Source organism: Vitis riparia, chromosome 17 (genome assembly GCF_004353265.1).
Source record: "Vitis riparia cultivar Riparia Gloire de Montpellier isolate 1030 chromosome 17, EGFV_Vit.rip_1.0, whole genome shotgun sequence".
NCBI lineage: Eukaryota > Viridiplantae > Streptophyta > Magnoliopsida > Vitales > Vitaceae > Vitis > Vitis riparia.
This window is the reverse complement of record NC_048447.1, coordinates 16,331,779-16,344,110: the sequence shown is the minus strand read 5'-3', so window position 1 is coordinate 16,344,110 and position 12,332 is coordinate 16,331,779. Positions and strand designations below refer to the sequence as shown.

Genomic DNA, 12,332 nt, shown 5'->3' with positions numbered 1-12,332 from the left:
TCTTTCACACAATTTTCTATTTGTTGAATTCTCTATCTTTTGACATTTTAATGTTTGTTTTCCTTTAAAAACCCATTTGATTGGACTAATTCTATCTTTTTTTCTTTGGATATATCATTGTTTTTAATTGAAGCTATGCTATATGCCCCAAGGTAATTTTGTAAATGGATTATGGGGTTTTAAAATGACTGTACATAACAAGCAATCAACCCATTATTGGATTTTGAAGTTTGAATAAGTTTGGTTGCACTTCGTTTAAGATGCCGAGAATCAAACTCTCTATTGAGCTCATGGTGATCAAGTTGTCTAGTTAATTCACAAAGGTTGAAGGGGGTAGCGTTCCTTGAAGATTTTTTTTTATGTGATAAATGACAAGTTTGTCTTCATTATATACCTAACCTTACTATATTTTTTTAAGGTTTTTTTAGAGAATGCGAAGACAATTGAGAAGATTTTTGAAAATTTCATTATTGCATTTTTTTTCCCCTTTGATTAGTGGATTGTTGAATGTTGTTACACTCTATAGCCATAGGCATCACATAGATCATCAAACCATATTAAAATCTCATATTTTTTTCTTAAGTTTTTTGCTTGTATTTACGCGATTTTGGTTAACACCTATAAAACCAAGATATTCACTTCAATAATTTGTTGCATCTAATAACATACTTCGAACCATTCGCGTATGTCACAATGGCATTGTATGGGACTTTCAAGCTTCCATAGATGTAGTACAATATTTATTAATGCACAAGTACAAACATTTTAAGCATTGTCCTCCATAGAAATTATTACACAACATATGCTAACATTCTAAACACCATGCATGCTACTACAAAAACTCATAGAAAATACACACAAACATTTTAAACAAGATGAATTGAAATTATAAAATATTGTCCCTACCATACAATATGAAGCACAAAATGATAATTAAGCTTGGATAGATAGAGAGCATATAACAGTTTTTATTTAGATAGGCAAACGATAAGTTGGCCACGTAAACTTTTAGATATGCAAACGATAAGTTGGCTTGGCAATCAAGTGATTAGCTCTGGGCATTGTTAAACCAAATTTCTCTCTCATGTTCAAGTCACTAGGTGACATGTCATTTGGTAACTCCCAATCAAAACAATGCACCAACTGAGCTAGTATAAGTTGAACAGTTATTAGACCTAGCTGAATTCCAGGACACCTTCGCCGGCCTGATCCAAATGGAATAAGCTCAAAATCATGTCCATAAAGATCTATATTGTTATCAATGAACCTCTCAGGAAAGAATTCCTCTGCATTATTAGACCAAGCGTCAAGGTCTCTTCCAATGGCTCACGTATTTATGAGAATTCTTGCTTTCTTAGGTATGTAATGCTCATTGATTGTGCTATGCTCTATAGACTCACGTGGGATTAAGAAAGGTCCGATTGGGTGTAGTCTCAATGCTTCCTTCAACACCATATTTAGGTAAACTAAACTTTTCAAATCACTCTCTTCTACTGTTCGACCCATGCCAACAACATTCTTTAACTCTTCTTGAACCTTTTTCATCACCCTTGGATGTCGTAGTAGTTCTGCGAGAGCCCAGTCGATGGAAATAAGTGAAGAGTCGATTCCACCAACAAGGATGTCCAATATGATTGCTTTGACATTTGTCCGATCAATGGCGTATAAAGGCTCATCCTTAAAATCATTGGACTTACTCATCAATGATAGCATGATGTCCATGAAATTCATAGGATTCACTCCATCCCTAGCATCTTTTGTATGCTTGTCAATTATTTTCTCCAAGACTTCATCTATAGCTTCACTGGTCGCTTGGAAGTGTCGAGTCAATCCCTAAAAGTAGAAATTAAATATGCAGAAGTTAGAATTTATTGGACCTATGAAATTATTCAAAGAAGAAGTTGGATTGAATTCTATGATAGAATAAATATGGACCTACATTATATTAGCCATTGTTCAGGATTTAGCTATCCATATATATACGATTTCTATTTGATCAAGAGTATGGACCACCTATGTGTAGAGCCCAATGCCATCACGGGCCTTAGATGATGGACCTAAGACTCGTGAGGCCCAATAGCCAAAGGGTATGGTCCCTAAGGCAGGAGGGTATAAATTCAAGTGTCAATGTCTATTCCTTGTATGATGACAATGTTTTGAAACAAAAAAAGAACCTGTTCTCTCCCACTCCCATCGTCAGAGAGAACGCAAAGGAAAGGCGGTGCCCTCCACAACCTTAGAAGATTCATACATCTTCAACAAAATCAAAAATGGATTCAGGTTGGTTCCCCATCCAGAGATCAAAGATCAAAGGAATGTTTTGAATGCTTGATATACATATATCCTATTTTTTGTGTCTTGGGTGATAATGGAAAATAAAAAAATCTAGCATTCTAGAGCTTCATAAATGTTTTTACTATAAGAGATGCAATGCACATGCATAAAGATCTCTACGTAGACTTTACTGAAGAATATAACAAGCTTCAACTTGTATTTTATTTTCTTATTTTCCTCACAATTTTTGTTATACATATAAATTAGCTAAAGAAATAGCATGAAATTAAGGTACCTGAAGGTCAAATGACCCTAAGAAGGGCAAGTAATCTGCAATATTAAAAGTTCCTGCCAAGCTGGTGGCCTCTCCAATTAAGGTTTTCAGGTCAATTATCTCATCCTTGTCGTGTCCAAAAACCATCCGGTACGCCATATCTTCGATGACCTCGGCAACCCTTGTACTAATATCCACCACGTTTCCTGCTGCCACCATTTCTTTTAGTGACTGCACAAACAACCCTATCGCCTCCCTCCTCATTGAGGCAAAGGAATTGATTTTAGCAGTACTAAAAAGCTTTAATGCACACAATTTTCTAACATTACGCAAGTAGAGACCATACTCGCTAAAGGCAATGCCCTTTGTCCCATAGGTCAAGTACTCGACTCCTTGCAGTTTAGCCCGGCTGGCAAATACAGCATCATGGGTTTTGAGAAATAACTTGGCAGCCTGGGGCGATGAGACTACGATAGTTGGAACAGACCCCAGTCGCATAAACATGATGGACCCATACTTCTTGGCTAAGCGGCTAAGGCTGCGGTGAGGAAGAGTGCCCAACAAGTGGAGGCTACCAATAATTGGTAACCCCCAGGGACCCGGTGGCAGTTTCCGGTGGGTTGTGATGTGTTTGAGCTGTGATAAAGTGATCCAAAAGGCTGCAAGGAGGACTAGGAGAATAGGAATGGTGAAGAGAGCCATTACTGGTACTGGGAGGTGATCAAGTGAGGTTTGGGATGGGAATAAGTGATAATAGAAGGCCCCCACATGCATGAATTTATACATTGTTCGGATGAGCGTGACACACGTTGTACTTGAAAATCAACTATAATAGTTTGTTAATGGAGTGTCTCAATCGTATGATATTTCTGACTTAATATTCTTGCTTTACTTTTTGAAAATGAAGTGTCACGCTGTGTTTTATTGATCTGCTTGTATGTCGCTTTAGAACCGCCTTTGAGCAGTCACATACTTTTCTCCTCCCATGCTCCGAATTTCTGCAATTTGGTGAAACCCAAGATTCTATTTTTTGGGATATTAATATTGATGTTGAATGCATTCATTAAAAACTCTTTTTCTACTCGCTTCATTCTTTTTCAAACAAAAAAAATTATTTAAAATATTAATAATGTCCCCTTTCCTTTTTCAATTTTCATTTTTTTTTTTGTTACGTACGGGTGATTTTTGTATAATATGGTAGAAGAGAGTACTAAGATACAACCATACATATTAGTATACATACATCAAAACCTTACCTTGATAATTAAGATAAGTTATTTCTACAATTTGAAGATGATGCATTATGACTTCTAATAGATTTGTCTAAAATCCATAAACTAATTGTGAATAACTTATCATCTTACAAAAAGTTTATAGCTTAAATATATTATATAATTTTAAATACACTCAAATAATATATAATACAAGTGATAAAGATCAAAATACACATAAAAGTAAACTAAAATAAAGAAAATGCAAATAGGATAGAAGATATAATATTATCTAACATAATGTATGGAATTTAATTATTACATCATGACTTTTCTTTTAAGGGTTCCATTCTAATATCAATAAAGTTCGAAATCACCAAATCCATAACGTTAAGCATATTGATGGATAATAATGATATAAAATATTAGCACAAACCTTAAAAAATAGGGTAGTGAAATTTAAAAGTCCCTTAGGACTTTAAATAAGAAAAAACTAATAAAAAACCAACAGAAAACAAAATATGTGAAACAATACATGGTTCGAAGATTCTATTAAACAATACATAGTTTGAAGATTCTATTCTTTCGAAAAAAAATTGGAAAGTTAGCATAACATTGCAATAAATGAATGCTTTAATTTTGTGAGGATTATATGTAACCAAAATTTAGAACTCCAACAAGTTCTTTTCCATTAGCCATGATATTGAACCATGGAAAGAGAACATTAGGCACTTTGCCCTGGTAGATGATGCGTAACAAGGAAGAATTGAGGGGGGGAAAAGAATCATAGGGTAAATGAACTAAATTCTCCTTTCTAAATATTCTAGGATTAAAAAGTTGGTTCAAAGTTTCAACAAGTATTAGTACTAGAGTCTTTAATATAAATAAATGTATATTAGGGGGGAAAAGGAACAAAGTCACCACTATCAAACGATGTATTCATGTTGAGGTTTAGGTTTAATTTGGTTTTGTTTGTCCTTTTTTCCTTTGGTTTTATTTTTTTATTTTTCTTAAGTTTCGGATGGAAATCATATATTAAAATGATTCAATGGTTTTTCAAGCCACTTGATTTTTGCATAGTTCTAATTGGTTCTAGTATAAAGCTAGATCATCATTATACGGCCATAATAACTTTGAACATACTTTCTAGGCCAACATCAAATTTAAAACATATGGAATCTTAATCTTACTTCTTAATCCAACATTTATCTCTAAGAACTAACATCAAATCTCAAACATATCAACTCTTGGACCAAAAAAGAATATATTATGGTAAAAGAATTTTTAGCATTAAAACTTTTTCATGGCGACTTCAAGCTAGCAAAATTACCAAAGGAGATCAGTTTCAAGCAAAATTATTTTGTGGGGAAAAAAAAAAGAAAAAAAAAAACCATGACAAGATTATTTTTAGGTATGCAAAAGTTTCATAGCAAAATATTCCCCTTAAGCACAAGAATATTTCATGCAGTCCACCAGCAACTACATAATTGGAGAGAATTGACATTGTTAGTCGAGGGTGCAGTTCCTTGGTAGTAAAGCTTCCACTATCATTGCGTTTGATATCTGCTGCACTACCAGCTCCGAAATCAATGGGATTATTTCCCACATCATTGCCCCTCAAGTGTGGAAACCTTCTAACTATTAGAATGATTGACCCCACCTTCATATTCACGCGATTTCCAGTGTGGAAACCTTGTAACTCCTAGAATGATTGACCTCACCTTCATATTCACGCGATTTCCTCCCTCAGGCACGGATGTGGCTTAAAGGTTAGTAGTTGAGTGACATGTGGTGCAGTGTCATTCACATATTGTTTGAAAATATGGTGCAATCTCGTCCACGTTTGGTGTGAATGTATTGACTTTTATGGTTGAAAATGAATGCTGGTCACCTCCATATATGTCTCTTACTGCAAGAACACAGGACTCGATATTGAATTTTATGGCTGAAAATGAGTGCTTGTCACTTTTCATATATGTCTTAGTACAAGAAAAGACATAAAACGTGACTCAACTTACATAAGATAATTCAAAGAATATAATATATATATGAAAAAACTATTTTACGAAACCTCCTAAAAATTTTACATTTATTAAAAATTATGGATGAAACAATTATAAAATAAATTTATTAGATGTATATAATAAAATAATACACAATTTTATCTTGACCCAAACGCATCTACCCTCAAGAGTATTATACTAGTTAACATCTTTAATCTTTTTTCATCATATCCCTGATATACCATCCCATACTCCTTAGTAGTACACCTCGATACCATGCTAGGACTAGTAGATCATGCACAAGGTTTTTTATTTTTTATTTTTTATTGAAAAGATTTTCAAGTTTGATTTTTGAATATTTTTAAGAGATAGGAGTACTATTGGAAGGGTACCTCATATTCTTTAATGTTATCTCAACATCGTATTGGGACTAATTGATTGTGCATTACCAAACTTTTCTACTAAGAATTTCCAAGTTTGATTCTTGAAAGAAAAGAGTGTTAGCAAAGTAGAGCAATGGCTTACACTTGAATTGTGATAAGTACGGGGCGACAAAAATCCATAAAAACAAAAGTAAATAGCACTATGATGCACATCCTCAAATCAACCCACCATATGCCATTCTCGTGAAATAAATCATTATATTAAAAAATAGTAAGAGGGTAGGATGAAAAGATATCAACTATTCCTCTCCTTGCTCCCTCATGCCCTCCAAGTATGGCTTCACCCGTTGCCCATTCATTTTAAATACATTCCCATTCTTTGGATTCATGGCTCCCACAACTCCATGAGGCTAGACTTGGGTAACAATGAAAGAGGCCACCCATTTTATTGAAGCTTTTCGGGAAATTAACAAACGCAATTTGAAATCCTAAAAGAGAACCTTTTGAGGCACCTGAAATTCTAATTTCCTCACAATATTTTGAGCGTGGAATTGTGATCCCCGTTGAATTTTATAGCAATATCCGACGTCAATCAGAAAATCCACAACATAAAGGCTTGAGTTTTCCCACCAACCAACCAAAATACACAAACCTAAAAAACTTTGCCTCAACACATACACGCTAAATCCCTTATTTAACCCATGAATCCCGTATTCATACATAGAAGAAAAAAAGGCCTACTTTCAATAACATTCTTTCCATACCCACTCTAAACCACAAAATGCATACAACTACATTCACTTTAAATCTATTGAACATCCTAAAAACATACAAATCTGTTTGCTGTACATTTTGTTTAGGCATGAAGAACGACAATAGAAGGATTTCTTGTATTGAGAATAGGAATTCCCTTTTATCACCTTCTCAACCAATCAATTATATAAAAGGGACAGAAAAATCTTTTTCGCATTCAAAGTCTTCTATGTGCAAAAATTTTCTCGCGAGTCTCATTATTTTAAAGACTTAGGGCTGGTTGGTTAGTGTTTTCAAAAACGGTTTTCTATTTTTTAAAATAAAAAACACGCAAAACGTATTTGATAAGAGAGTTTTTTTTGTTCCCATTTGTTCTTCATGTTTTCTAAAGCCTGATTTTCAGAGAACAAAAAAACGGCGTTTTTCGTGTTTTTGCCACTGTTTTAAGAAGAAAAAAAATAAGATGTTCATCATGTTTTCAATCAGTGTTTTTGGTTGTTCTCATCTGTTCACTCTTCACTCTTCACTGGGAAGAAAATTTTTTACACTACTAGGGAAAATAAAAAAAATTAAAAAATGGGTCTTACAAAAATTCAACCAAAAAACTCAACATTATCGGACAATTTTTTATTTTATTTTATTTTTTATGTCATTTTTGTTTCAATATTTTTTTGGATATTTTAGGATTTATCTCCATAGGATTTTTTGGATGCATTTCAAAGCCAAAACCTCCATAAATTCTAGGATTTCCCATAAACCAATCAAAACATCAACAATAACACAAAAAACCAAGAATGAAAAAAATTAAAAAAGAAAACAAAAATTATAACAAAAACTAAAACCCTAACCAGGAATCTTTACAACAACCACAATCTGGATTTTGGCCTCAGTGAGTAATTTTTTGATCTTAGAAGAGAGAAGTAGTTCAACTGTTGTGAATAAAAGTTTGGATGTTGGAAGAGAAACGGAGATAGGACGGAAAGAGAAACAGAGAATAAGAGTGGAATAGAAACAGTGGAAAGAAGAAAAATGAGAGAAAGGGGAACAGGTTTCAGTCCCAATATATATATATATATATATATATATATATATATATATATATATATATATAGTGAAAATTAATAAATTTTTATAAATAAATTAGTTTGATTTACTTTAAACTTTTTTATCTTTTATATAATTATTAAATATAAAATAAAATTATAAATATTTTTAAACAAAAAATTATCATAAATATATCGTTATTAATTAATTTTTTATATTATTAATTACATTTAAAATAGCAAAAGTACATAATCTATTTCTAAGTATAATGCATTACTATTTGATATCATAAATTTTATCTTCATAAAATCCAATCATTGATATTTACCAATTTATGATATTTTGATTATATAATTTATTAATTATTGAAATCAAACATATTTAGAAATGTTTACATAGTAATCCTTCATTTGAAAAAACTAAAATTAATGCATAAAATTTTCAAAATGAAACATTTTTAATTTTTAAAAAATGTGAATGTAAAAATTATTTATATATTTATAATATCAATTAGTTAAAGAAAATACTCGACTTTAAAATATAAAACCAATTATTATTATTTTTTGTTGAATTATTTTATTTATTTATTTTTTCATTAATAGAGAGGAGTTACGAAAAAAAAATTCAATTAAAAAAAAATCCAACTTTCAAACATGTTTTTTATTTTATTTGTTCTAAAACACTTTTTTTCTTAACTCAACCAAACATATTTTTTGGATTTTTGAGAACAAAAATTATTTTTTTAAATTTAGTTTTCAAACTAAATTTTGTTTTTGAAAATACAAAAAGTTGTTCTTAAAAACTATTCTTAAAAATTCTTTTCCAAAACAATTTTTAAAAACACCAACCAAACAGACCCTTAATTTTCAACATTCTTTTTTTTCAAGTAGTTTTCCATAACATCTCTCTTTCACACAATTTTATATTTGTTGAATTCTCTATCTTTTGACATTTTAATGTTTGTTTTCCTTTAAAAACCCATTTGATTGGACTAATTCTATCTTTTTTTTTCTTTAGATAGAATATCATTGCTTTTTATTGAAGCTATGCTATATGCCCCAAGGTAATTTTGTAAATGGATTATGGGGTTTTAAAAAGACTATGTACATAACAAGCAATCAACCTATTATTGGATTTTGAAGTTTGAATAAGTTTGGTTGCACTTCATTTAAGATGTCGAGAATCGAACTCTCTGTTGAGCTCATGGTGATCAAGTTGTCTAGTTAATTCACAAGGGTTGAAAGGGGCAGCGTTCCTTGAAGAATTTTTTTATGTGATAAATGACAAGTTTGTCTTCATTATATACCTAACCTTACTGTATTTTTAAAGGTTTTTTTAGAGAACGCGAAGACAATTGAGAGGATTTTTGAGAATTTCATTGTTGTATTTTTTTTCCCATTTGATTAGTGGATTGTTGAATGTTGTTACACTCTATAGCCATAAGGATCACATAGATTGTCAAACCATATTAAAATCTCATATTTTTTTCTTAATTTTTTGCTTGTGTATACGCGATTTTGGTTAACACCTATAAAACCAAGATATTCACTTCAATAATTTGTTGGATCTAATAACATACTTCAAACCATTCATGTATGTCACAATGGCATTGTATGGGGCTTTCAAGCTTCCATAGATGTAGTACAATATTTATTAATGCACAAGTACAAACATTTTAAGCATTGTCCTCCACAGAAATTATTACACAACATATGCTAACATTCTAAACACCATGCATGCTACTACAAAAACTCATAGAAAATACACACAAACATTTTAAACAAGATGAATTGAAATTATAAAATATTGTCCCTACCATACAATATGAAGCACAAAATGATAATTAAGCTTGGATAGATAGAGAGTATATAACAATTTTTATTTAGACAGGCAAACGATAGGTTGGCCGCGTAAACTTTTAGATATGCAAACGATAAGTTGGCTTGGCAATCAAGTGATTAGCTCTGGGCATTGTTAAACCAAATTTCTCTCTCATGTTCAAGTCACTAGGTGACATGTCATTTGGTAACTCCCAATCAAAACAATGCACCAACTGAGCTAGTATAAGTTGAACAGTTATTAGACCTAGTTGAATTCCAGGACACCTTCGCCGGCCTGATCCAAATGGAATAAGCTCAAAATCATGTCCATAAAGATCTATATTGTTATCAATGAACCTCTCAGGAAAGAATTCCTCTGCATTATTGGACCAAGCGTCAGGGTCTCTTCCAATGGCCCATGTATTTATGAGAATTCTTGCTTTCTTAGGTATGTAATGCTCATTGATTGTGCTATGCTCTACAGACTCACGTGGGATCAAGAAAGGTCCGACTGGGTGTAGTCTCAAGGCTTCCTTCAACACCATATTCATGTAAATTAAACTTTTCAAATCACTCTCTTCTACTGTTCGACCCATGCCAACAACATTCTTCAACTCTTCTTGAACCTTTTTCATCACCCTTGGATGTCGTAGTAGTTCTGCGAGAGCCCAGTTGACGGAAATAAGCGAAGAGTCAATTCCACCAACAAGGATGTCCAATACGATTGCTTTGACATTTGTTCGATCAATGGCGTACAAAGGCTCATCTTTAAAATCATTGGACTTACTCATCAGTGATAGCATGATGTCCATGAAATTCATATGATTCACTCCATCCCTAGCATCTTTTGTATGCTTGTCAATTATTTTCTCCAAGACTTCATCTATAGCTTCACTGGCTGCCTGGAAGCGTCGAGTCAATCCCTGAAAGTAGAAATTAAATACGCAGAAATTATGAATTTATTGAACCTCTGAAATTATTCAAAGAAGAAGCTGGATTGAATTCTATGATAGAATAAATATGGACTTATATTATATTAACCATTGTTCAGGATTTAGCTATCCATATATATACGATTTCTATTTGATCAAGAGTATGGGCCACCTATGTGTAGAGCCCAACGTCATCACGGGCCTTAGATGATGGACCTAAGACTCGTGAGGCCCAATAGCCAAAGGGTATGGTCCCTAAGGCAGGAGGGTATAAATCCAAGTGTTAGTGTTTGTTCCTTGTATGATGACAACGTTTTGAAACAAAAAAGGAACATGTTCTCTTCCGTTCCCATCGTCAGAGAGAACGCAAAGGAAATGTGGTGCCCTCCATAGCCTTAAAAGATCCATACATCTTCAAGAAAATAAAAAATGGATTTAGGTTGGTTCCCTATCCAGAGATCAAAGATCAAAGGATTGTTTTGAATGCTTGATATACATATATACTGTTTTTTGTGTCTCGGGTGATAAAGGAAAATAAAGAAATCTAACATTCTAGAGCTTCATAAATGTTTTTACTATAAGAGATGCAATGCACATGCATAAAGAACTCTACGTAAACTTTACTAAGGAATATAACAAGCTTCAACTTGTATTTTATTTTCTTATTTTCCTCACAATTTTTGTTATACATATAAATTAGCTAAAGAAATAGCATGAAATTAAGGTACCTGAAGGTCAAATGACCCTAAGAAGGGCAAGTAATCTGCAATATTGAAAGTTCCAGCCAAGCTGGTGGCCTCTCCAATTAGGGTTTTCAGGTCAATCATCTCATCCTTGTCGTGTCCAAAAACCATCCTGTACGCCATATCTTCGATGACCTCGGCAACCCTTGTACTAATATCCACCACGTTTCCTGCTGCCGCCATTTCTTTTAGTGACTGCACAAACAACCCTATCGCCTCCCTCCTCATTGAGGCAAAGGAATTGATTTTAGCAGTACTAAAAAGCTTTAATGCACACAATTTTCTAACATTACGCAAGTAGAGACCATACTCGCTAAAGGCAATGCCCTTTGTCCCATAGGTCAAGTACTCGACTCCTTGCAGTTTAGCCCGGCTGGCAAATACAACATCATGGGTTTTGAGAAATAACTTGGCAGCCTGGGGCGATGAGACTACGATAGTTGGAACAGACCCCAGTCGCATAAACATGATGGACCCATACTTCTTGGCTAAGCGGCTAAGGCTGCGGTGAGGAAGATTGCCCAACAAGTGGAGGCTACCAATAATTGGTAACCCCCAGGGACCCGGTGGCAGTTTCCGGTGGGTTGTGATGTGTTTGAGCTGTGATAAAGTGATCCAAAAGGCTGCAAGGAGGACTAGGAGAATAGGAATGGTGAAGAGAGCCATTACTGGTACTGGGAGGTGATCAAGTGAAGTTTGGGATGGGAATAAGTGATAATAGAAGCCCCCCTCATGCATGAATTTATACATTGTTCGGATGAGCGTGACACGCGTTGTACTTGAAAATCAACTATAATAGTTTGTTAATGGAGTGTCTCAATCGTATGATATTCCTGAATTCATATTCTTGCTTTACTTTTTGCAAATGAAGTGTCACGCTGTGTTTTATTGACCT

The 12,332-nt window shown here is 33.4% G+C and overlaps 1 protein-coding gene and 1 pseudogene across 1 annotated transcript; both read right to left on the bottom strand.

Annotated features, from left to right (window-relative positions):
* Positions 1–1,008: 1,008 nt before the first annotated feature.
* On the bottom strand, positions 1,009–3,250 carry LOC117904162 (annotated as a pseudogene).
* A 6,610-nt stretch (positions 3,251–9,860) lies between these two features.
* LOC117904161 (cytochrome P450 CYP736A12-like) lies at positions 9,861–12,103 on the bottom strand. Its single transcript, XM_034816674.1, has 2 exons — positions 11,423–12,103; positions 9,861–10,685 (listed from the first exon to the last, which is right to left on the bottom strand). The coding sequence occupies exons 1-2, from the start codon at positions 12,101–12,103 to the stop codon at positions 9,861–9,863; spliced, it is 1,506 nt and encodes a 501-aa protein (XP_034672565.1).
* Between the last annotated feature and the right edge of the window lie 229 nt (positions 12,104–12,332).

Coding starts and splice junctions, on each gene's coding strand:
- LOC117904161 (XM_034816674.1), bottom strand. CDS start 12,103: ATGGCTCTCTTCACCATTCCTATTCTCCTAGTCCTCCTTGCAGCCTTT. Junction 10,686..11,422: donor TAGGGTCATTTGACCTTCAG/GTACCTTAATTT, acceptor TTCTACTTTCAG/GGATTGACTCGACGCTTCCA.